At 44.0% G+C, this 23,778-nt stretch overlaps 1 protein-coding gene across 8 annotated transcripts in view; it reads right to left on the bottom strand.

The window, feature by feature from the left end:
* ST3GAL3 (ST3 beta-galactoside alpha-2,3-sialyltransferase 3) overlaps positions 1-23,778 on the bottom strand; it is a 204,274-nt gene that overhangs the window by 92,375 nt on the left and 88,121 nt on the right. For all 8 annotated transcript variants that reach the window (XM_086716737.1, XM_086716736.1, XM_086716730.1 and 5 more), the window contains one exon: positions 6,588-6,630. In XM_086716737.1, the coding sequence (XP_086572863.1) occupies positions 6,588-6,630 (43 nt within the window). The remainder of the gene's footprint in view (positions 1-6,587; positions 6,631-23,778) is intronic.

The following is a 23,778-nucleotide window of genomic DNA, read 5'->3' as shown; positions in this document are numbered from 1 at the left end:
AGTTTCCTCATGCTCAAGTCACTGCTCTCTGCTTCTTTGTGGCCCACATCTCCCCCGCTGCCCCATATTCTAACTTTCCACTGTGTTCTCTGAAGCCTTGTTCCTTTATATCCTCAGCTTCTCCAGTGAACGTCCCTTCCATCTGCTGCTTTCACAGAAACCTGGGTCTCCCCTGAAAACGCCATTTCCTCTACAGCCCTGTGTGAGGCTGTTCTTTCCTGTGTTCTCCATGCACCTGAGGATCCCTTGTCTCCTCTTTGTGCTCCATCTTTCCAGCTACCAGTATGTCATTCTTATGAGATAAAATCAGAAACAAGAACCTGTTCCTTGTTCGTGCTATCCAGAAATACTACCCCTTCCCCTCCCTCACTGTTCTCATTTACTCCCTTCCCATTCACTAAGTCTTTAGCTCACAGGATAGTCTTTCCCATCAAACTTATAAGGGTGTTCATTTGGCTTAGAGTTTTCAGTTTTAGGGTACCTGGGTGGCTCAGTCATTTGAGCATTGGCTCTTGGTTTCAGCTCAGGTTAGGATCTCAGAGTTTGTGAGTTCAAGCTCCACATGGGGCTCCATGCTGACAGTGCAGAGCCTGCTTGGGATTCTCTCTCTCCCTCAAAATAAATAAACTTAAAAAAAAAAAAGAATTTTCAGGGGTGCCTAGATGGCTCAGTCAGTTAAGCGTCCGACTTTGGCTCAGGTCATGATCTTGCTGGTCATGAAAGTGAGCCCCTCGTCGGGCTCTGTGCTGACAGCTCAGAGCCTGAAGCCTGCTTCGAATTCTGTGTCTCCCTCTCCCTCTGCCCCCCCTTCAAAAATGAATAAACATTAAAAAAATTTTTTTAATAAATAAAAGTATTTTCAACTTTATCCCAATTACAAAGCACAGAGTTGGTACTTAAGAAATAGTTGCTAAATGAATGAGTGAAAAAATGAAATCTGGGGCATGGAGCAGGAGGCAAGCTGAAGTTCAAGTCTCATTTTGGGGCTATATTTTTCCTAGTTTAGCAGACACAGATAAGGGTACAGGATAGGCTGAATCTCATCCTTGGGTGATTATTATTATCCCCATTTTATAACTCTCTCAAGATTATATCAAGAAAGACGTGGAGGGGCACCTGGGTGGCGCAGTCGGTTAGGCGTCCGACTTCAGCCAGGTCACGATCTCGCAGTCGGTGAGTTCGAGCCCCGCGTCCGGCTCTGGGCTGATGGCTCAGAGCCTGGAGCCTGTTTCCAATTCTGTGTCTCCCTCTCTCTCTGCCCCTCCCCCGTTCATGCTCTGTCTCTCTCTGTCCCAGAAATGGATAAACGTTGGAAAAAAAAAAAAATTAAAAAAAAAAAAAAAAAAAAAAAGAAAGACGTGGAACTGGGCTTTAAAAATCCATGTCTGGGGCGCCTGGGTGGCGCAGTCGGTTAAGCGTCCGACTTCAGCCAGGTCACGATCTCGCGGTCCGTGAGTTCGAGCCCCGCGTCAGGCTCTGGGCTGATGGCTCAGACCCTGGAGCCTGTTTCCGATTCTGTGTCTCCCTCTCTCTCTGACCCTCCCCCGTTCATGCTCTGTCTCTCTCTGTCCCAAAAATAAATAAAGGTTGAAAAAAAAAATTTTTTTTAAAAATATAAAAAAAAAAATAAAAAAAAAATAAAAAAAAAAAAAATCCATGTCTGACACCATAGCCTATGTTTCTAACTGCCAATAAACACTGCCCTCCTCAACAACACAGCTTGCAGTTAAAAGACAAAGTTTCAGACAGATCACCGCATTGAAGTATTTTGAGTAATTTTCATAGTGCTGACACATGATCTTGTCATATACATACGAGCAGTAGGGAATTCTCAAAGGAAATGGAAAACTATTTTTTCCACAAAGGTATCAAGAAATACAGTGAAGACAAACAAAAATCCAAAGCATCTATTTTCAGATTTGTAGAGAATCACTGGATATAGAGACATTTAAAGAATATTTCTCTATATTAGGAATTTAAGAACGGAAAAACACCTGAGGTGGGGACACAATTTTTATGCAGCTATATCTGTGCAGAACTCTCAATTCAAGCAATTATGATTCGTGGGCCAAATCTGACCCACTATCTTGTTTTTCATATGGCCTGTGAGTTAAGAGTTATTTTTAATGGTTGAGAATAAAAATCAGAAGAATATTTCATGACACATAAAAATTATAATAAAATTTCAGTATCCATAAATAAAATTTCATTGGAATACAGACCTATTCATTTGTCTACGTGACGTCCATGGCTGTTTTCATGTTACAGCGGCAGAGTTGAGTAGTTGCAACAGAAACAATAAAGCCAAAAAAACCTAACATATCGATCATCTGGCCCTTACAGAAAACATTGCCCAACCCATAATAGTTCATTTCTTCTGACTTATCTTCCAGTTTGCTAATGCTGTCTTTAGTTGTCTCTAATCTGCCATTAAATACTATTGAGTTTTTGATTTTAGTAAACGTGTTTTTTAATTCTAGAAGTTTTGTTTTTCCAACCTAATATTTTGCTTTTTCTAGTCCCCTAGTCCATGTATACAGCTCAATCTTGTCTTTATTTCCTTAAATATAGTATATCTAATTGCCTTACCAACTGTGTCTGGTAAGTCCAATTTCACAAATCTTTGTGGGTCCCCCTCTGTTGTCTGTTGTTTTTCATGGTTCTCACTAATGGAGCCTTGTTCCCTTGCGCACTTCAGTTATTTTTACTCTGAGCTGTTTGTTTCTTTTAAAGGTTATTTGCAGGGATTTCACGTCTTCCTCCAGAGCGGGTTTGCGTTTGCCTCTGCCAGGACTTTGGCGGCACTGCCAGTATGGGATACATTAAACTCTCATATAATTAAAGTTCACGGCTTGAGGTTCCACAGATCACCTGAGTGACGAGAACCCTGGCTGCAAATAGCAAGTGTGGCTTTTTTTAAATGAATTTATTGCTCTGATCCACTAAGAGTTCTGGAAACCTGAGTTGAACTTCTAGCTCCAACTATGCTAAGTCCTTTGGGGTTCCAGTTTGATGTGGAAAGGGTCAAAAGATGGAAAATATGGAAGAGATGTCAGTAGACCTGGAGGCTAGAATGAAAAGGTCTAACAATTTAATCAGAGTTTCAGAAGAGGAGTGGAGAGAGAGTGGGCAGAGGCAATATTTAAAGAGATGATGGCTGAAAATTTTCCAAAACATATGAGTTCTTATACTACAGAAGTATAGTGACAGACGGTAGCTACACTTGTGGTTAGCAAGGTGTAACATATGGACTCTTCAAATCCCTATGTTGTATACCTGAAACTAATATAACACTGTATGTCAACTATACTTCAATTTAAAAAACCAATTCTGGGGGCGCCTGGGTGGCGCAGTCGGTTAAGCATCCGACTTCAGCCAGGTCACGATCTCGCGGTCCGTGAGTTCAAGCCCCGCGTCGGGCTCTGGGCTGATGGCTCAGAGCCTGGAGCCTGTTTCCAATTCTGTGTCTCCCTCTCTCTCTGCCCCTCGCCCGTTCATGCTCTGTCTCTCTCTGTCCCAAAAATAAATAAACGTTGAAAAAAAAATAAAAAACCAATTCTGTAAACACACACACACACACACACACACACACACACACACACACACACACATCTGTTTGATTTAAAAATTAAATAATTTTTGGGGTGCCTGAGTGGCTCAGTCGGTTAAGCATCCAACTCTTGGTTTTGGCTCAGGTCATGATTTCACGGTTCATGAGCTCGAGCCCCACATCAGGCTCTGCACAGACAGTGCAGAGCCTACTTGGGATTTTCTCTCTCCCTCTCTCTCTGTTCCTCTTCCCCTCTCAAAATAAATAAACATTTTTTAAAATTAGCTAAATTTTAAAAATCTAAATGAATCTAATCACGATAAATAAAAAGAAATTCTCACATTTAAAAATCTATTTATACTTTATAGAACCCTTTCTTCTAGTCTTCCTTAAAAACCTTGGGAGGTGGATCTTATTATCTACATTTTTGATAAGAAAAAACTAGTATTCAGAGAGCTAAAACAAATTATCTAAGGTCGCATAATTCTTTTTTTTAATTATTGTTTATTTATTTTTGAGAGAGAGATCACGAGCAGGGGAGGGGCAGAGAGAGAGGGAGACACAGAATGTGAAGCAGGCTCCAGGCTCTGAGCTGTCAGCACAGAGCCTGACGCGGGGCTTGAACCCACAAACTGTGAGATCATGACCTGCGCCGAAGTCAGACGCCCAACTGACCAAGCCACCCAGGCGCCCCTAAGGTCACATAATTCTAAGCAGCAGGGGCAGAATTCAAATCTAGTTCTTCTGATTCAAGTTCAGGTCCTTTCCTGTGCATTAGAATTAGAACACAACACAGCAGGGGCACCTGGGTGGCTCAGTCGGTTGGGTGTCTGACTTCAGCTCAGGTCATGATCTCCTGGTCGGTGAGTTCTAATGCTGTCAGCTTGTCAGTGCAGAGCCTGCTTCGGAAGCTCTGTCCCCATCTCTCTCTCTCTGCCCCTCCCCTGCTTACGCTCACTCTCTCAAAAATTAAAAAAAAAAAAAAAAGAACACAACACAGTAGAAGGTGACTTCATAAGAGGAGATCTGGATACTGCTGAGGGATCAACTCCAAAACTCAGAATCGTTCACTTGGAAACTTCTCCTTGGAAGCAGGTAAAAACCGTTTCCACACATCTGTGCTTTCTTCTAAAGATAGCACTGGATTGGAAAAGTCTTTGCAATCAGAGGCAGGAAAGTTCTAGCTTACACCTTGTGAGTTATTCCCCAGGCTAAAGACCAAGTTGCCTCAAATGGCTCATGGATCTGGCCTGGTACACACCAGAAAGCTGCACATCAGCCTGCTGTGTACCACCCAACTGTTGAGACAACGGGGCAGGAGTGTCCTCCTAATTCCCCTTCTTACGCTGCTGGAGACAGTTTAAATACCGTAGTTAACATGTCCTAAATAACATGCATTTTGTTCATCGATGTGATTTGACTTGGTAAATTACTACATCTCTTCCATTCTGGTGGCATTTCACTTGCTTAGCTGATACTTGATTTTTTTTTTTTTTTTTTGCCCAGAGCACTAAATTAAGAATTTTCGAAGAGTGAAGGCTGTGGCTTTCTAGCATAATTGAGCCCCATTCCCCAGATGTTAACATATAGCTGACATCTCTCTACTAGCCTGGTATAAAGAGCAGACCATCCTTCCCTCGTGGCTGCCTCCGTGATGTATAAAAGCTGGAAGAATTACAATGCCTGAATTCACAGTATGAGGCATGAAAGCCAAAATGCCAGAAGCCAGGGAAAGGGTTGAGATGCTAGATAATTCAGTGGGAAAGCCAAATAGCCCCAGATTCAATGTCTTGTATGTAGGCACAGCCATCACCATCACAAGCGGCTGTGGGCAAGGCTTCATGCAAGAGAGGAAAGGAGACACAATGCCCATCTTTCATGTCAGTCTGGTGCTGGCAGGGGACACGGGACTACAAAAGTGACTGACAACAGAATGGAGCCACAGGCAGTTTTTCAACCATTTACTGCATATCAACCATGTGAGAGGTGCCATGCAGGGTATGAACACACAGAATGGATACAGTCCAATCTCAAGGCATCCCAGTCTAACTGGAGAAGTGCACGGTCATCCACCTATCATCCATGCATCCATCCATGCAGCCATGGTTACTGAGCACCTCACAAACATAAACCAGCACTGGCTGGGTGCTAGAAAGGACAAGAAGCCCAGAACAGAGCAGGATTCTGAAAGGATTAGACTCTCTGTACTTGAAAGCCCTTATGAAGTAATCACTTCAGGTAAGTTCTCACAATAACCCTAAGAGGTAGGTATATTGGTGTCCTTCTCTTACAGATGGACTGAGGCTCAGAGTGGCTAAGTAGCTTGCCCCAAATCAGAAAGAGAATAAATGGCAATCTGGGATTTGAACCAAGGCAGGCCTGGCTCTAAGCCTGTGCTCTTAATAAATTGATAATTATGACACAGTTCATTATACTACAGTGAGATCATCGGTGGCAGAAGGAGAAAATTCACAGGAAGCAGAGGGGGAGAGATCGTGAATTTTGTGCAGGAAAGAGGTAGTCTTTGAGTTTTCCCAGGAGACCAGCAAGGAAAGGGAATTGCAGGCACAGAGAAGAAGCACACGCAAAGGCAGAGGGGAACGGAGGGTTTGCCAGTGGCAGAGACAGGAGCTAATGCGGCAGAAGAAGCCTGATCACAGCTGTCTTTTGCACACCAGGCCGCAGAGCATCTCTGACAGGCCACTGCCTCCTGCTACAATTCAACCATCCTCCGCTCTGTAGCAGAAGCCTTCCCAGGGCCTCCGTGTCCCTCAAACCTGGCAGCGGCTCCTTCTGTAAGGAGCTCCCTGTGCCAGCCAAACCTAAGGCTTCATGTTTGCACTCACGATCCCATCCCCTCTGGGCCCCTGCAGACTATAACATGCTCCAAGATTCTGCTGATGGCGGGGGCGGGGAGCAGAGGTCCCAGGGAGTCCCCCAACAAAAGCAGGGCTGAGGAGGTGACCCTTCTAAGACGGACCCCAGTTCTCACAGACGTCTCTACCACAGAGTCAAGGTGCTTTCTTGTTCTACTCACAGTTTAGAGTCCAGCTTCAGGAGGAAACCCAACCGATCATACTCTGAAAAAGAACAGAAAAGCAGAAAATGTCACTAAAGTCAAGCCACTGTTGACACTAGCAGGTTACATTCCCCAGACACAGATCATGGGGACAGACAACTGCTTAAGGAACAGACCCACATACATAAGCCGTAACTAAATTTAAGTCTCGAACTCTTGCTGAACACCTGATTTATGAAGGATGAGGTTCAATGCCAGGTGTTTCCCAGACCCTCTGGGCCAACCAGTTCCTGTGCTGGTATATAACTGCCTTCCTGTTTAAACGTGGTGCTTGACTGAAACTTAGTTAAACCGCAAAACTGGACCCCCAAAGAAGTAACAGGGTTAGAAGCAATTTCTGATTCCTCTAAGCTCTAGTCATAATTTTTGCTGGAGCAGCCGTGTTAACTATGGAGTGAAGATGTGGCAGCCAAGGGGTCCTCAAATCCAGGGCAATGACCCCATCGTCTTCATGACAGGCACAAGGAACTGACAGGTCTGATTACACAAAGGGGAGGAAATTTAGAGTGAAATCTAAAAATAAGTTGTAAGGTGTTTACAACTAACGATAAATCATGAATATTTTAGGTTCTTTATATCTTGCCTCATCCTAAAACGAGGTTGAAGCAGTTTTACAAAATTGTAATGAAGTACAAGATCTTTTAAAAAGAAGATATCTGGGGGGAGGCACCTCGGTGGCTCAGTCAGTTAAGTGTCTGCCTCTTGATTTCAGCTCAGGTCACGATCTTAGGGCCGTGAGACTGAGCCCCGCATCAGACTCCATGCTGAGCATGGAGCCTGCTTAAGATTCCCTCTCCTGCTCTCTCTCTCTCTCTCTCTCTCTAAATAAAAAAAGAATAAAACAGGGAAGATATCTGGTATCTGGAACCACAGGTGAAATAAGCATAAGAAAAATAGTACAGCCAGGATAAGAATACCAAAACTGGATGATCTAAGGTCCTATGTGCTGGCTGGAGGAAGATTATAGATTTACCCCCAAGATTTCTCACAGCTAAAGCTAAATGCGAAGCACTGATGAAATGATTTATAGTGTTCATCAAATAAACCAGGAGAAACACAGCTATTCCTGCTACTAAGACTTGAGGGAAGTATCATGAGGTTATTTCTTATAGCTTTGGTCAATGTTTGCAAAGCATGTGTGTGTGTGTTTGTGTGTGCGTGGTGTTGACTATGTCAAAATAAAGCAGTCTAGGAATGAATGCAGTTCTCAGTTGGCCTGGCTTAACCTGAGGATAAAACAGAAGGCCAAACACCTAAATGGCAAAGGCCATGCAGCAAGGTTTTCGAGGAACTCAGTCTTCGATAAGCAATGATGGCCAAGAGAAAGAAGGTACCCATATTGACAAGTACCTCACAGGAGCCATTCAGCAAGGCCAACTAAGGCCCAAATCTGTACTCTTTCTTAAACAGCAGAACTGCAGTGAGAGAATAATTCTTCTTAAAATTGAAGATACTGAATAGAACATACAGCTCAACAGAAGGCTTGCCTCCCAGGAGGAAAGTCAAAGCCTTTCCTCAAAATAATTCTGCTTTTGCTCTGAGATAAATGGATGGGAGACTTTGCTTAATATATCAGGAACTCATAAAAGTAAAAAAAAAAAAAAAAAAAGTGTCAATTTTTAAAATAAAGTGAAAACAAAATTTGCAAAAAGAGTTAGTTTCAAAGGTTAATACTCTTTCAACAATCCTAGTTATCATTCCGTAAAAAAGAAAATCTCATTAACTTGCCAACACCTGTTGCTTTCCCCCCATGTGGTCATAACCTTGGGGCAACTATTCTGCTACTGCTCCTCAGATCCAAGCTAAGACTTCACTGGATATACAATGAATCCACATTTTGGCTGTTTCCTTCCAGAGACTCCAGAGAATGCCCTCCCCTTGTTGCAAACTCAGATGTTGGGGGCCAGGCAAGAACCTATCACAAATGAAGGAAGGGGGGAATGTGATACCTTTCCAGAGTAACTCATACTACTGATTTCAGTTGCATTAAAAACAAATCCCGTTGAAATGTATTTTTTCACCACGTATTTTTGTATAGTAGCCATGATTATCTCTGCGGGTTATTTTCCAATGGCATCTTAAGTTTTGTTTTATGGACACATACACTAATTGCATATTAAACATATGAGAACACTGCATATCTAAAGAAATCCCCTTCATAGCTCTCTGGGACTGTTGTTTTCTCTCTTTTGCTAAGAGACAGGAGTCCCAGAAATATTTCACTTCATTCTGCTAATTTTTTTTTTTAATTTTTTTTCAATGTTTTTATTTATTTTTGGGACAGAGAGAGACAGAGCATGAACGGGGGAGGGGCAGAGAGAGAGGGAGACACAGAACCGGAAACAGGCTCCAGGCTCCGAGCCATCAGCCCAGAGCCTGACGCGGGGCTCGAACTCACGGACCGCGAGATCGTGACCTGGCTGAAGTCGGACGCTTAACCGACTGCGCCACCCAGGCGCCCCTCATTCTGTTAATTTAAGGAAAGGTAACTGCGTGAGCCCAATAATGATAAATGGCAACTGGCATTGCCTTTGGGTCACAGAGCCACGAGGGAATGGAGCCCATCTGGAGACTCCATGCCCTGTCCAACGGGGAGTTTCCACCAGCAACAGCAGACGATGTCAGGCAGTAATGCAGGCCCAGCACTGCCACATCTTCTGATTTTCTTTTTTTAAGCCAAGGATCTGGGGCACTTGGGTGGCTCAGTCAGTTAAGCGTGCAACTCTTGGTTTCGGCTCAGGTCACGATCTCAGTTGTGTGGGTTCAAGCCCCATATCAGGCTCTGCACTCAGTGCTTGAGATTCTCTGTCTCACTCTCTCTCTGCCCCTTCCCAACTCATGCTGTCTCTATGTCTCTCAAAATAAATAAACTTTATAAAGCCAAGAATCTGGATCTTTTCTTTCTTTCTTTTTGTTTAAGTAGGTTCCATGCCCAGTGTGGAGCCCAAGTGGAGCTTGAACTCTCAAGACCCTGAGATCAAGACCTGAGCTAAGCTCAAGAGTCAGATGCTTAACCACCTGAGCCACCCAGGCACCCCAGAATCTGGATCTTTTAAGGTAAAAATTTTCAATGTGTAACTATTGGCAGTAGATTCCACAAAACTTTGGGGAGCACCTGGGTGGCTGTTGGTTAAGCGTCAGACTCTTGATTTTGCCTCAGGTCATGATCTCACAGTCATGAGATCGAGCCCTGCATCGGGCTCTGCACTGGGCATGAAGCCTGCTTGAGATTCTCTCTCCCTCCCCCTCTACCCCTCCCCATCTTGTGTTCTTTCTCTCTCTCTGTAAAAATAAAAAATAAAAAAAATAACTTAAAAAAAAAAGAAAAATTTAAAGATTATGATGATTAACCAAAATACGTCCACAGGCAGGATTCAGCCAGTGGGCTAACAATCTGTAAACTCTGTCCTAGACTGGCAGCCTGTGAGGACTGGAAGCATTTCTCTTTTGTGGCTGCACACAGTAGATGCTCAATAAATATTTGTCGACTGTTATTACCAGGATTATTTGGTCACAATGGTCATAAATCCAAATCAAATTAGTCTAACAGGATGCTAAAAAGAATATTTCAGTCAAGCCTCTGGAATGATAAATTTCAGACACTAACGTGAGGTTCTAGACTGAGGTGTAAATTTTCAAAGGAAATATCTGAAGGGGCGCCTGGGTGGCGCAGTCGGTTAAGCGTCTGACTTCAGCCAGATCACGATCTCGCGGTCCGTGAGTTCGAGCCCTGCATCAGGCTCTGGGCTGATGGCTCAGAGCCTGGAGCCTGTTTCCGATTCTGTGTCTCCCTCTCTCTCTGCCCCTCCCCTGTTCATGCTCTGTCTCTCTCTGTCCCAAAAATAAATAAACGTTGAAAAAAAAAAATTAAAAAAAAAAAAAAAAGGAAATATCTGAAAACTGAAAAATTTCAAAGGAAATATCAAATCAAAATGATCTGAAAGGCCCTCCCTACATCAAATATAAAAGTAACCGGCAATGAGAAGTTAAGGAAAGAGAATTTGAACAACTTGCCTGGACTGAGCAGTGCTATGGACTCCTCACTTAAGGGGCAGAATGAGTACTTGTCTCTCCCTCATGCCTGGTGAGGGAAGCTTAACTCTGACCCTTAAAAAATGGGGAACACAGTAGACTTCTAGATGCTTGACTTCTACCTGACAAGTGTAAAGGCCACAACATAGGCTGGATGCAGGAACTGGTCTGCACTCCTGGAATTTGTTGTGAAAAAGGATGCATAAATGAGCGAGAGTGGGTTTGTTTTAGGTCCTTTCCAAAACACGGGTCCAGGGGGTTGCCAGGGGCCTCAGCAGACAGCAGTGGGGACAGACACTGGGAGTCCTAGGAGCCACAGGAGTGAGTGACAAGGTTTGAGCAAGTACATGACCTCCATCAGGGGAGCTGTACAGCAGAAGTCCCTAGCTGCAGGGGTCTCCAAAATGCCTCCCAGAGCACCCACAGGCGTTAGTTTTAAACACTCAACAGCTCAGACAGCGCTGACACTATCTTATGTCTTTTCTATTCACATTGTCTCTTTCCCTTCCCCACCGATTCCAGAGAGGTCAGAAACCACAACCAGCATCCGAGGAGGAGTGGGAAAATGACAGGCAGGGCACATCCCCTTCCCAGGGTCAGGCACCTGCTGGTACTAAGCCCTAAATGCAGGGAGGGGAAGTCACTGTAGCTTTGAATGAATTGAAAGCTATGGCTCTTACATAAGGCCAGATACTCTAATTTTGGAATTGGTGACTCAATGTGACCATGGGATTTTTAGTACCTCCTCGATATCAAAAAATTCTCTGGACTTCCCACACTGAAAACATTTTAAGAGGGCACAGGGAGACAAAATAAAACCGGCTTTGATTATCTCCTGATGTGTCTTGCACATTCAATACACTGGTTGTACTAATCTAGGCAAAAAGGGCAATGTAATGGTTCACGCAACCAGTGTGGAAAGGGTCAAGGTACAGGTTTCAGGGACCACAGAAAGTGACTGGACCACCACTGCGCCTCCCTGAGTCATTGCTCTCCCCTGACCAGCTTCCTTCCTAAGTTAGAAAACATGCTGCTGGCAACCTTCAGATACACACCTTCAGCTTTGCCTCTGAAAGGGACTGAGACTCGGTCTCTCTGCGCAAAATGGCAAAACTCCCAGGGAAGGGCCAGGAGTGGCCTTGTGTACATCTGTTCCTCACACCCGCTCTAATCACAGTGACAGGAAGCAAGGATTGTAAAAAAATTACTACTCCCACATTACATATGTGGTTAGGAGAATTTACCAGAAGAACGGACATGCCGTCCTGAACAAATGCAGGCTCTTGGGAATAGTAGGAAGTCTTTGGAAAACATACAGCTAGCTAAGTCTCCGCGGAAAATAGGTATAGCCATGGACGATATTAAATGGACCACTGTTAAAATGGGCTTCGGACTTTTTCCTTCCCATCCTCATTCTGCTGTGGGTTTTTTCTTCCCTGACCAATCTCCTTTTATTTTTTTTTTTAATTTTTCTTTTTAACGTTTATTCATTTTTGAGACAGAGAGAGACAGAGCATGAACGGGGGGGGGTCAGAGAGAGGGAGACACAGAATCCAAAACAGGTTCCAGGCTCTGAGCTGTCAGCACAGAGCCTGACGCGGGGCTCGAACTCACGGACCACGAGATCGTGACCTGAGCCGAAGTCGGCCGCTCAACCGACTGAGCCACCCAGGCGCCCCACCAATCTCCTTTTAAAATCTTTCTCATAATGCGCTCTGGCTTACATCCCTCGACCTCCACGCAGACTTGAAGCCCCGCTCTGCCATAGGAGACCTCACTTTTCCTGTGGCTTTCAAGGGGAAGCTGCTTTTTCTGTCAGATGCCAAGTCCCTGTGGCCATGAGGGGGAAGTTCTTCTGATGTGCTGTGGTGGGTTTTTTTCATCACTTTTCTTGGGTTTGGGGTTCCTTGAGCTTCTTAGATCTATTATGGGTCTATGGTTTTCATCAAATTTTAAAAATTTCTGGCCATTATTTCTTCAAAAAATTTTCTGCCCTCCCCTCTCTGAGGGAGTTCCAGGGACACAAGTATTAGGCTGCTTGACGCCCCACCACTCACTGATGTTCTGTTACTTTTTTTTCCCAGTAATTTTGCTCTCTTATTATTTTAGATACTTCCTATTGAAATATCTTCCAGTTGACTACTCTTCTCTTCTGCAGTGTCGAATTGCCTGTTTACCCATCTCGTCTGCAGTGTCGAATTGCCTGTTTACCCATTCAGTATAGTTTTCATCTCAAACACTATTTTTTCACCTCTAAATTTCATTTTCGTATCTTGTATGTCTTTCCTTAATATTCTCATGCTTTCTTCTACCTTCTTGAAGATATGGACTATGTTTTAATGTCTTTGCCTACTAATTCTATCTTTGGTGTTATCACTAGGCCTATTTCTATTGTTTTTTTCTCATTATGGGTTGTATTTTCATGCTTTTCTGAATTAGTTAGTCATTCTTTTTTTCTTTTTTTAATTTTTTTTTAATGTTTATTTATTTTTGAGACAGAGAGAGACAGAGCATGAATGGGGGAGGGGCAGAGAGAGAGGGAGACACAGAATCGGAAGCAGGCTCCAGGCTCTGAGCCATCAGCCCAGAGCCCGACGCGGGGCTCGAACTCACGGACCGTGAGATCGTGACCTGAGCTGAAGTCGGACGCTTAACCGACTGAGCCACCCAGGCACCCCAGTTAGTCATTCTTTATACACACACACACACACACACACACACACACACACACACACACACACTTTTTAATTTTAATTCCGGAATAGTTAACATACAGTATTATAGTAGCTTCAGGTGAGCCTGGTCACTCTTGACCGGATGCCAGCCATGTGAATTTTACTTTGCTGAGCACAGAATATTTGTGCATTCTTTATTTATTTTTGAGGTGCAGTTAAATTACTTGGAAACAGTTAGATTCTTTCAAGGCTTGCTTTCAAGCTTTGTAGGATTGAGAGGCAAAGTGGACTTTCGTCTAGGGCTAATTTTGCACCACTGCTAACTCTGCCCCACGACTAAGGCAATGCCCTTCTCAATGTGCCATGGATGCCCATGTATTATGATGCTTCACCGCTACTCCCAGCCCTGTGTAAACTGTAGTGAGTCTAAGGGGACCCTCTACAGATCTCTAGAGCTCTCTCTGTGTGCAGCTCTTCCCTCTTTGGTACTTATGAATTCTGGCAGCCTTTCTCTCAAATTCTCAAATCTGTTTCCTCTTAGGAAGACTCTAGGATCCTGTATGGGTTCTTCTTCCCTGTGCGGGGGTATGGAAACTCCATCCAGGCTGTCAGCTTGGACAATTATAGGGTTAACCTCATTTGTTCCTCTTCTTTCAGAGACCAGTGCCGTGCGCTACCTATTGTTCAATGTCAGAAAAAATTTTTTCATATATTTTGTCTGGTTTTTGTTGTTGTTGTTGTTGTTGTTGTTTTCCCTCTTTCTTTGCTTTTTCCTTATCCAGGGTAGACTTCACCCCACTCAACTATTCAGGTTAGCCTGCCCAACGATCCTTCCATTGCACCCAAACCCAACTTCTCATTCCTGCCCAACCCCTCTCCTGAGTCCCAGACTTATATATTCAGCTGTCTGCTGCACATTTCCACCTCCTACAGACACCTGAAACTCAGGCTGCCCCATACAGAGTTCACATTCACAGAACTCACATACCTGTAGAGCCTGGTTCTCCTCCTGTATTCCCTACCTTAATGAATTGTACCACTATTCACCCAGCTGCCCAAGCTTGAAACCTGAGAGAATTACTTGATTTCTGTTTCCTTCTTATTTAATTACCATGTCCATTTTTTAAAAGTTTCTATTTAAATTTCAGTTAGTTAACATACAGTGTAATATTAGCCTCATGTGTACAACATAGTGATTTAATACTCCCATACACCACCCAGTGCTCAGTACAACAAGTGCCCTCCTTAATCCCTAACACCTATTTAATCCATCCTCCCACTCACATCTTCTCTGGTAACCACCAGTTTGTTCTGTATAGTTAAGAGTCTGTTTCTTGGTTTGCCTCTCTCTCTTTTTTTCCCCCTCTGCTCATTTGTTTTGTTTCTTAAATTCCACATGTAAGCGAAATCATATGGTATTTGTCTATCTCTTATTTCGCTTGCCATAACACTCTCTGGCTCTGTCCATGTCCTTGCAAATGGCAAGATTCCATTCTTTTTTAAGGCTAACATTCCATTGTATATATATACACCATATCTTCATTTTCCATCCATCAATTGATAGACACTTGGGCTATTTCCATAATTTGGCGATGGTAGATAACACTGCTATAAACATCGGAGTGCTTGAATTACGATGTCCTTTTAATTTCATCTTCTAAATGGATCTCCAACCCACTTACTTTTGTTCATTTTTGTTCTCTAAGAAGCCAGCTTTACCTCTCATCTGGATTACTGCTAGGTTTCCTGCCTCCTGTCTTGTCCCCCTCTAACAGATTCTTCCTGATGTGATCAGAGCTATCTTTCTATAGGACAAACATGGTTATGTCATAACCCTGCTTAGAATCTTTGAACAGCCTCTACTGTTCTAAGAACGAATCCCAGTCTCTTGATTCATAAGGTCCTTCAGGATCTGACCTACAGTGACCATTCCAACTTTACTTTTGGAGTCCCTATATTACCGCCACCCTGCCCCTGCCAAAGTCTATGCTCTGACCAAACTGAACTATTTTATTTGCCTCCTAAGCATCTATGATCTCCAGCCCTTTGTACCTGCTTTTCCTTTCACTTAAAACATTATTCCTGGGGCGCCTGGGTGGCTCAGCTGGTTAAGCGTCCGACTTCAGCTCAGGTCATGATCTCTCGGTCCATGGGTTCAAGCCCTGTGTCAGGCTCTGTGCCAACAGCTCAGAGCCTGGAGCCCGCTTTGGATTCTGCGTCTCCCTCTCTCTCTCTGACCTTCCCCTGCTCATGCTCTGTCTCTCTCTCTCTCAAAAATAAATAAACATTAAAAAAAATTTTTAACATTATTCCCAACCCCTTTCCACATTGGTTCTTTCCTACACATTGCTCCTAAATGATCCAGTCACCGCAAACTCAGAATGCCACAAATCAGATTTATGTGCACCCTGTTCCCCAGCCACGTGTTTTGTTTTGTTTTGTTTGCTAGTGCCATTGCCATTCAGTACTTCAAGACAGACATGTTTGGTATACTCTCTCTCATTTCTAAATACAGATCCTGTTCCCTAAACCACAGCCACTGCTTTTGCTGCATCTGCACTGTTGCTTAGACCACACAGCCACCTCTCACTCTGTACCTGTCTCCCGAGCCTCACCTTCCGTCATTCCTCTGTGTGCAGCCTCTATGCCTGAGAGCTACTCAGACCACGTTACCTCTCTTTGTAATGCCCTCCCTCAGCCTGCTGACTTGGCAAACACCCACTCATCCTTCAAGATTTTGGTTGTCACCGAAGCAAAATCTAACAGGTATTTTTGTAGAGCCACAAGACCTTTCATGGCTTGGCTTTTAGCTACCTTTCCATCTCCATCTTCCACTATCTTGCCCCCTGTGCCTGCTGCTCAGGCCATCCCAGCCTTCTTCAGTTCTCTGCATAAGCCGTGAGCTCCCTCAGCATAGGACTCTTTTGTAGAAGCAGCTTTTTTCTGCCTGAAATGTGCTCTCATCTCTTTACTCGTGTTAATTCCTGCTTATCCTTTAGACTGTAGTTCAAACGTACTCTCTTTCAGAAGAGCATTTGTTGACCCTCCTGCCTCGGATGTGTCCACTCTTACATGCTCCTCGAACGCAGCGTTAGAGCATCAACGATTACTTGCCCTCACGGCACTTCTGCCTCCCTTTAGAAACAAGTCGCTTGAATTTCTTTTAAGGAACTGCCTTTCTTCTACAGCAGGCAAGTGATGAGACTGTCAGTGGGATTTGCCTGTCCAGAGTGGGGGCACTCAACAACAGCTAGGTTAGCCGGACCCTTCTCTCTTAAGCGGCGTGGCACCGGGGAGAGAAACAGGATGCTGAAAAAATGGACCGCTGGTTGCAATCTAGATTCCTGGCACTGCCCTTTGTGTCCTTTCTGAGGGCCGGCTGTTTGATGCTTAATTTTATTCTATGGGTACCCGTGTCCTTCCAGTAAATTCCTTTTTCTTTTAAACTAGCCGGGTTCCATTTCTGTTGCTTGCAATTAAACAATCCTAACTATATGTATCTGTATCTCTAGCCCCTCGTATGGGGTGTGGCAGAGAGGCGGTATTCCGTAAATGTGCTAAGCAAATGGAAGAATGAAGGGAGTGACCTAATGACCAAGAGAGCCTAATAGTAACCCCAAGACCTGGATTCTTTGTCTTCCTCCACCCCTTGCAAGGGGGCAACATTAAGAGCGTAACAATGGTGGCATCAGTGGCTTCATCTGTCACTAGCCCACCACCTTTTACAGTGCTCTGGCCACTTCTGCTCCCAGCCCTACAGATAACTGCATCACAGTCACCTCTGCTTATGCAGAGGCTGCCCTACTCTTCTGGGGAAACTCCTCCCCTGTATCGGCTTCTGGCTTTTACTTTGGGGTTCCCTTTTGAGGACTCCACACTTGCCAAGGTTAATTCCCTCCCGGCATTTATAATAGCCTAAAACTTAACTTCCTCCACAAAGACTTTCTGAGGCTTCTGACTGCCCGTTTCCAGCACATCCGGGGATCTTACCAACAAGCACCCCACTCTCATATTCGTAAGCTGGTACTGGTGGTTGGATCTGTGCCCAGCTCCTCACAGAATTCCGGGACTGGCAGGGAAGCTTAAGTCTAGTGTTCAGGAAATATAAATTAGAGAAAGCAATCAGGAAGGCCGAGGCATAATGCTCTGGGACATAGGAGCAGAGCTTCCTACCATCGGGTTTGCACAAGGCAAATCTGCAGATCACAGAGCATCTCACTGTTTATGAATGTGTTTTCGAAGTTGCATGTGAATTCAGTTTTACGATACGGAAATGCTAGTTTGAGCATTTCTTCAGCGTCAACTCACATCTGGGGAAGTTGGCAGCTAAGCCTGGGCCTCACTGACAGTCCACTGATCCCAAATCTGTAGTAAGTACAGAAGACTCTGGGACTCACCAGTCAGCCAGGCATAATGTAGGTTGATGTGCATAGACAGCACCCCCAGCACCTGAAGGTATTCTCTCCTCAGGTGTCAAAGCAGCAAGCCCACAGCTATGCAGTGAAGGAGAGATGTTTAGTCTGGTGGTTTGGGCTTCCTGCCTTAGCCAGGCTGCAAAGCTCAGCAGTACAAAACCCCCTGGCCGAGGAGCACATGTGTGTCCTTTGCCTGGCTCCAGGTGGGAAGTGGCATGGATAATGCAAATATCTGCTCTTCTCCTCCTGCACCTGTACCAAGTCAGACCTGTGAATGCACACGGTGCTTTTTCAAATGACTCAGGTCTCTGAAATTAACCATTAACTCTTCCATTTCCATTCCAAAGGAGTAGGTCAGTGTTCTGAGCTCACATAAACTCCTAAAAGGTTCAGAAACTGGACATAAACAAAAGGGGGCTATGTACTCAAATGTGTATGTACCTAGTGACGAAACCTCTCTCTCTAAAAGGCCAAATTCACAAAAATTACAAGGAGAAATATACAAGTCTCCTGTCATCATAATGGGAAACACAACCACTGAAAAACCAGGCTCTCTGAATCAGTGAGAATTCAAAGGATTTGAGCGAACAGTTAATAAATTTGAACTGATATAGACTACCTTACATCCACTGAGTGGAGAATGCACATTCTTTTTAAGCATATATGGAACATTTATGAAAACTGGCCACCTCTGAGGCTTAAACCCTGATATGAAAATTTATGAACACTGAAACAAGCTCAAGCTTTTCACTTAAAAATCCAAAAATATTAGGGCACCTGCGTGGCTCAGTCGGTTAGGCGTCTGACTCTTGGTTTCAGCTCAGGTCACGATCTCATGGTTTGTAAGTTCTAGCCCCGCACTGGGATCTGTGCCGACAGTGCAGAGCCTGCTTGGGGTTCTCTCTCTCTGCCCCCCCTGCCTATCTCTCTCTCTCAAAATAAACAAACTTTAAAAATTTTTGGAAAATATTTATTTTATAGCAATTCAACATTTAATATATTCCGTAATACTTTGTATTTCACTTTGTTCATAATTCCGAAAAGAAAATTATGAATTGCATAATATGAGCGGCTCAGTCAGTTAAGCATCTGACTCTTGATCTCAGGTCAGGTCATGATCTCATGGTTTGTGAGATCAAGCCCCACCTCAGGCTCAGTGCTAACATCTTAGGGCCTGCTTGGGATTCTGTCTCTCTCCCTCACTCTCTGCCCCTGCTCTCTCTCTCAAAATAAATAAATAAACCTTTAAAAAAAGAAAGTTATGAATGCTTTCACATTGCCCAATTTACACACAGTGTCTTCCTGTTTATCTCAGCATGGTGTACAAATTAGTATCACTCTCAGCCTCTGTTCTCTCTCACGTGTAAACAGCTGGGAGCACTGCATGACACAGCGAGATCCTCTTCTAGAATGAGGGGAGACCTCCCTGAAAGTTCCCCAAGCCAAGTATCCTACTCTAGCCTCATCAGCAGGCCACTGAGCCCCAGAATGGAATTTCTGGGAACACAGGTGCATGTTGCGAGCCAACTGTGCTGCTGGCATTTTTGGTCTCCAGTGACCCACTTCCTTTTTTCATTCTAAGGGACCGCCAGAAATTCCCACCAGCTGTCCCTATGCTCTGCACAAAGCAGATGTTCATTAAGTAATTGCTGCTGCCCCCCACGTGAATCATAGGAGTTAACCACGGCCCGAGAGGGGCTGGCCAAAATGCAAACAGCTCCCACATCATCTCAAGTCAGGGAAATAAATCACAATGGAGGATCAATTAATCAAAGACAAACTAAAATAGGAAAAGCAGTATCATAAAATAAACAGAAAAATTCACTGACCTAGACTAAATTAAGTGACCCAGTAAAATAACTTAGAAGTTCACACACTGAAATCCAATCTCAAATGGGTGCACATCGGCATGGGGGCAGAGAGGGCCTCGCAAGAAATTCCTGATAAGCCCCGATCTCCTGTGACTCTGCACCACGCTCCCTCTGAGCACGGCACAGCTGTGACACACCCGGGGACAAAGGAAAGTGGAACCTCCCCTGGAAGGTAAAAGCCCCAGCCCAGCCACTGGAGGCAAAGGGGTCATGTACCCATTTCCCCTCTGTCCTGGGGAAATAGCAATGTCCAGTGTCCAGAGCAGGGCATGCAGTGAATTCAATTCTATTCATGACAGCAAGCGTGTCCAGACCATGTCAGGGCATCTTGCGTGAAGCTGCAGCAGAATTTTGGTGGAAAACACGTCAAAAGAGCAGCTGGGGCAGGAAAAAGAAAAAAAAATGGCTCACTCTGCAGTTTGTATCTTAAACTTCATGGAGCTTACCACCTAGTAGGGTAGAGAAGTACAAATAATCACCAAGCAGTTATTATATAAAATAAGACAGAGTCCCTCTCTCCAAACAAAAATAATTTTATTTTTTCCCCAGTTGTAGGGTTAACACATGCTTACCATATAAGTTTTTTACATTTGGATTTTCATTTTATTTTTTTAGTTTCTTTATTTTTGAGAGAGAGAGAGAGAGAGAGACAGAGGCAGAGAGAGAGAGAAAGAGAGCGCGCACAAGTCGGGGAGGGGCAGAGAGAGAGAAGGAGACTTAGAATTTGAAGCAGGCTCCAGGCTCTGAGCTGTCAGCATAGAGCCCGATGCAGGGCTCAAACTCACAAGCCGTGAGATCATGACCTGAGCTGAAGCAGGATGCCCAACCGACTGAGCCACCAGGCGCCCCTACATTTGGATTTTGAAAGCATGAAGTAAGCACCATTTGAAATTCCAATTTTCTAAAGTTAACACCTTCAAACGTTTTGGTGACTACCTTCACAGAAATCTCTTTCCATAAATACATGTGTGAACGTGCATATATAATTTTACTTACGTGTGGCCTCAATATACATGTTCTTTGTTCCTGTTTTGTTCACTCAACAATATCCCTAATGTCTTCTGTGTCAATAAATATAAGACTGCATCATTTTTAATGGCTGTTGGAGTCCATTTCACCATACGGATGTGCCATTTCTTATGTAATCCCTAAGTATGTGTTACATGATGGACATTATGGTTTCCATTTTCCTACTTTTCATTCAACAAATATTTGCTGAGCACCTATTATATGCCAGGTACTGTTCTAAGTACCAGGGACACAGTGATAAACAAGATAGGCAAGGTCCCTGGCCAAATTCTACTGGGGGAGACTGACAGTATGCAAGTAAATAGCAGATAATTTGAAGGAAGGATGAGTGCTAAGAAGAAATAAAGACAAACTCTCTTAGAGAAGGACTGGGTGTCAAGAGAGCAGACTACTTTAGACGCAGTGATCCAAGAAGGCCTTTCTGCAGAATGACATTTGAACACAGACCTTGGACAGTCATGTAAAGCAGGAGTAAAGCATTCTAGAGACAGGAGGCATGGAGTACAAAGGCCCTGGTGCAGGAAGGGGCCTGGCATATTCATGGACTCACAGGAATGCCAATGTGGCTTGAGGCCAGAGAGGGACAAAATGGACTAAGCATTGAGAAAACTCAAGAGAAACCACAGTAGGAGCTAGCAAGTCAGACCCTATAGGTCATGGAGTTTGGGTCTTATTTTAAGTGTACCATGAAGTCAATGGAGAGTTTTCAGTGGGAACAAGATATGATCTGATGTACATTTTAAAAGATCACTCTGGCTACAATGTGGAGAATGGACTACTGGGAAACGACAAATGAGCAGAGAGACCAGTAGATATTTCCTTATCCAAGGGAGAGAAGATGGTACCTTGGACAGAGCTGCTGGAAAAAGACTAGACAAGAACACATTGTGAAGACAGAAAAAGTGAGAAAGGGAGAGGAGGGGCAACAATCAAAGAGGTTTCCGGGTCTGTGGCTTGAACACTTGGGCAGATGGGGACAAAAACATGGGAGAGGAACAGCTTTGAGCACACAGATCCCACACACATTCCATTAGATTTATATGTAACTATTTTGGTTTGGGGAGGGGAGGGCTACTGCTAATTTATTTTTTTTATTTTATTTATGTATTTTTATTTTCATTTGAGAGAGAGAGAGAGAGAGAGAGCAAAGGGGGGGGGGGGAGGGGAGAGAATCTTAAGCAGGCTCCATGCACAGCACAAAGGGCTTTATCCCACAGCTCATGACCTGAGCCAAAATCCAGAGTCAGAAGTTCAACCCTCTGAGCCACCCAGGTACCCCTAATCTTTTTTTTTTTTTTTTTTAAATTTTTTTTTTTCAACGTTTATTTATTTTGGGGACAGAGAGAGACAGAGCATGAACGGGGGAGGGGCAGAGAGAGAGGGAGACACAGAATCGGAAACAGGCTCCAGGCTCTGAGCCATCAGCCCAGAGCCCGACGCGGGGCTCGAACTCACGGAGCGCGAGATCGTGACCTGGCTGAAGTCGGACGCTTAACCGACTGCGCCACCCAGGCGCCCCTAATCTTTTATTTTCAATTATTCATTGCTAACATATATAATTTTTTTTTTTTTTTTTTACATTTTGATGATCTTCTTTCTTATCTTGCTAAACTCAGTTATTAGTTCTAGGATTTTTTTTGTAGATTCCTTGAGATTTTCTATGTAAACAATCATGTCACCTATGAAGAGAGCCAGTTTTATTCCTTCCTTTCCAATTTATATTCTTGTTGTCTCTTTTTCTTGCCTCACCACACTGGCTGGGACTTTTAGGAGTGGTTCCTGATCTCTGGGGGAGAACAGTTTTTTACCATGAAGCATGATGTTTGCTGTGGGCTGTTTGTAGATGCCCCACATCCAGTTGAAGAAGTTCCCTTTTAAGCATGCTGAGAGTTTTTGTCACGAGTAGATGCTGAATCTTTGTCAGATGCTTTTTCTTCACCAATTGACATGACCATGCGGTTCCCCTTTAGACAGTGAACATGGTGGACTACATTGAGTGACTTTTGAATGCTGACCCAGCCTTCCATCTCTAGGATAAACCCCAGGTGGGCACCAAACCTGGGGAGTTTTAGCCATTATTTCTTTGAGTATCTCTTCTGCACTGCACTTTCTTCTTCTGGGACTCCAACAACAGACGGCAAACCTTCTGGTGTTGTCCCACAAGTCACTGAGGCTCTGCTCAACTTTGTAACTCTTTCCTGTTGTTCATATTGGGTAATTTCTATTGCTTTCCTTTCAAGGTCATTGATTCTTTGTTCTTCATCTCCATTTTGTTATTGAGTCCACTCAGTTTTTAAAATTTCAACTATTGCATTTTTTTTCTTATATCTCCATTTGGTTCCTTTTTATTTCCTTTTTGGGGGGTAGTGGCTAACAGTTTCTATCTTTTTTGCATCAATACCGTTTGCCCTTATTTTGGAGAACATTTTCATAACAGCTGCTTTAAAGGAAGTGTCTGGTTATTCCAACATCTGTGTTGAGATGTTCCTGGTTCTTCACATGATGATTAATTCTGGATTGTATCCTGGATATTTTGAATATGATGTTATGAACATTTAGGTCTTGTTTAAATCCAGTGGAGAGTGTTGACATTTTTGTTTTACCAGACTCTCAACCAGGTTGGATTTAGGTGGCAAGTTTTGACTAGCCTTCCATAGGTTATAGTTTCAATGCCAGTTCCATTTTCAAAGCCTCCTCAAGTGGGTCCTCTGTGGACACCACCCAATGTCCAGTCTAGGACTCAGTCTGTGGTCTATCCCTTGGACCACTTCTCAGAGTCTTTGGCGTTTGCTAGAATCAGATGTGTGCGTGCACAGCTCAGCGGTTAGCTGTTCATAAACAACTTTTAAGGGCTGCTTTCCTGAGCTCTTCCCTGTTTTCTCCTGGTGATTTCCAGTTCATCGGGCCTCCCCCTCTCGGACCTCTGGCTAGACAGCTGAGATCTTAGTTACTGCCTTCTCCCTCACATTTCCTGAAAGGTATCCAGATCTGGGCCCAAGCAGCAGGAAGGCGGAGGAAAAAGAGCAACCGATTTCACCCCCTGCCCCCAGCATCCTGGGATTACAGCTCCTCTGATCAGAGAGGAACGTCTCCCTTTTTCAGTTTTAGGTGCTTGGCGACCCCACTG

The sequence above is a fragment of the Puma concolor genome, chromosome C1 (genome assembly GCF_028749965.1).
Source record: "Puma concolor isolate L17-30 chromosome C1, mPumCon1.1.hap2, whole genome shotgun sequence".
NCBI lineage: Eukaryota > Metazoa > Chordata > Mammalia > Carnivora > Felidae > Puma > Puma concolor.
Note: the sequence above shows the minus strand (reverse complement) of the source record. Positions and strands in the feature narration are given on the sequence as shown.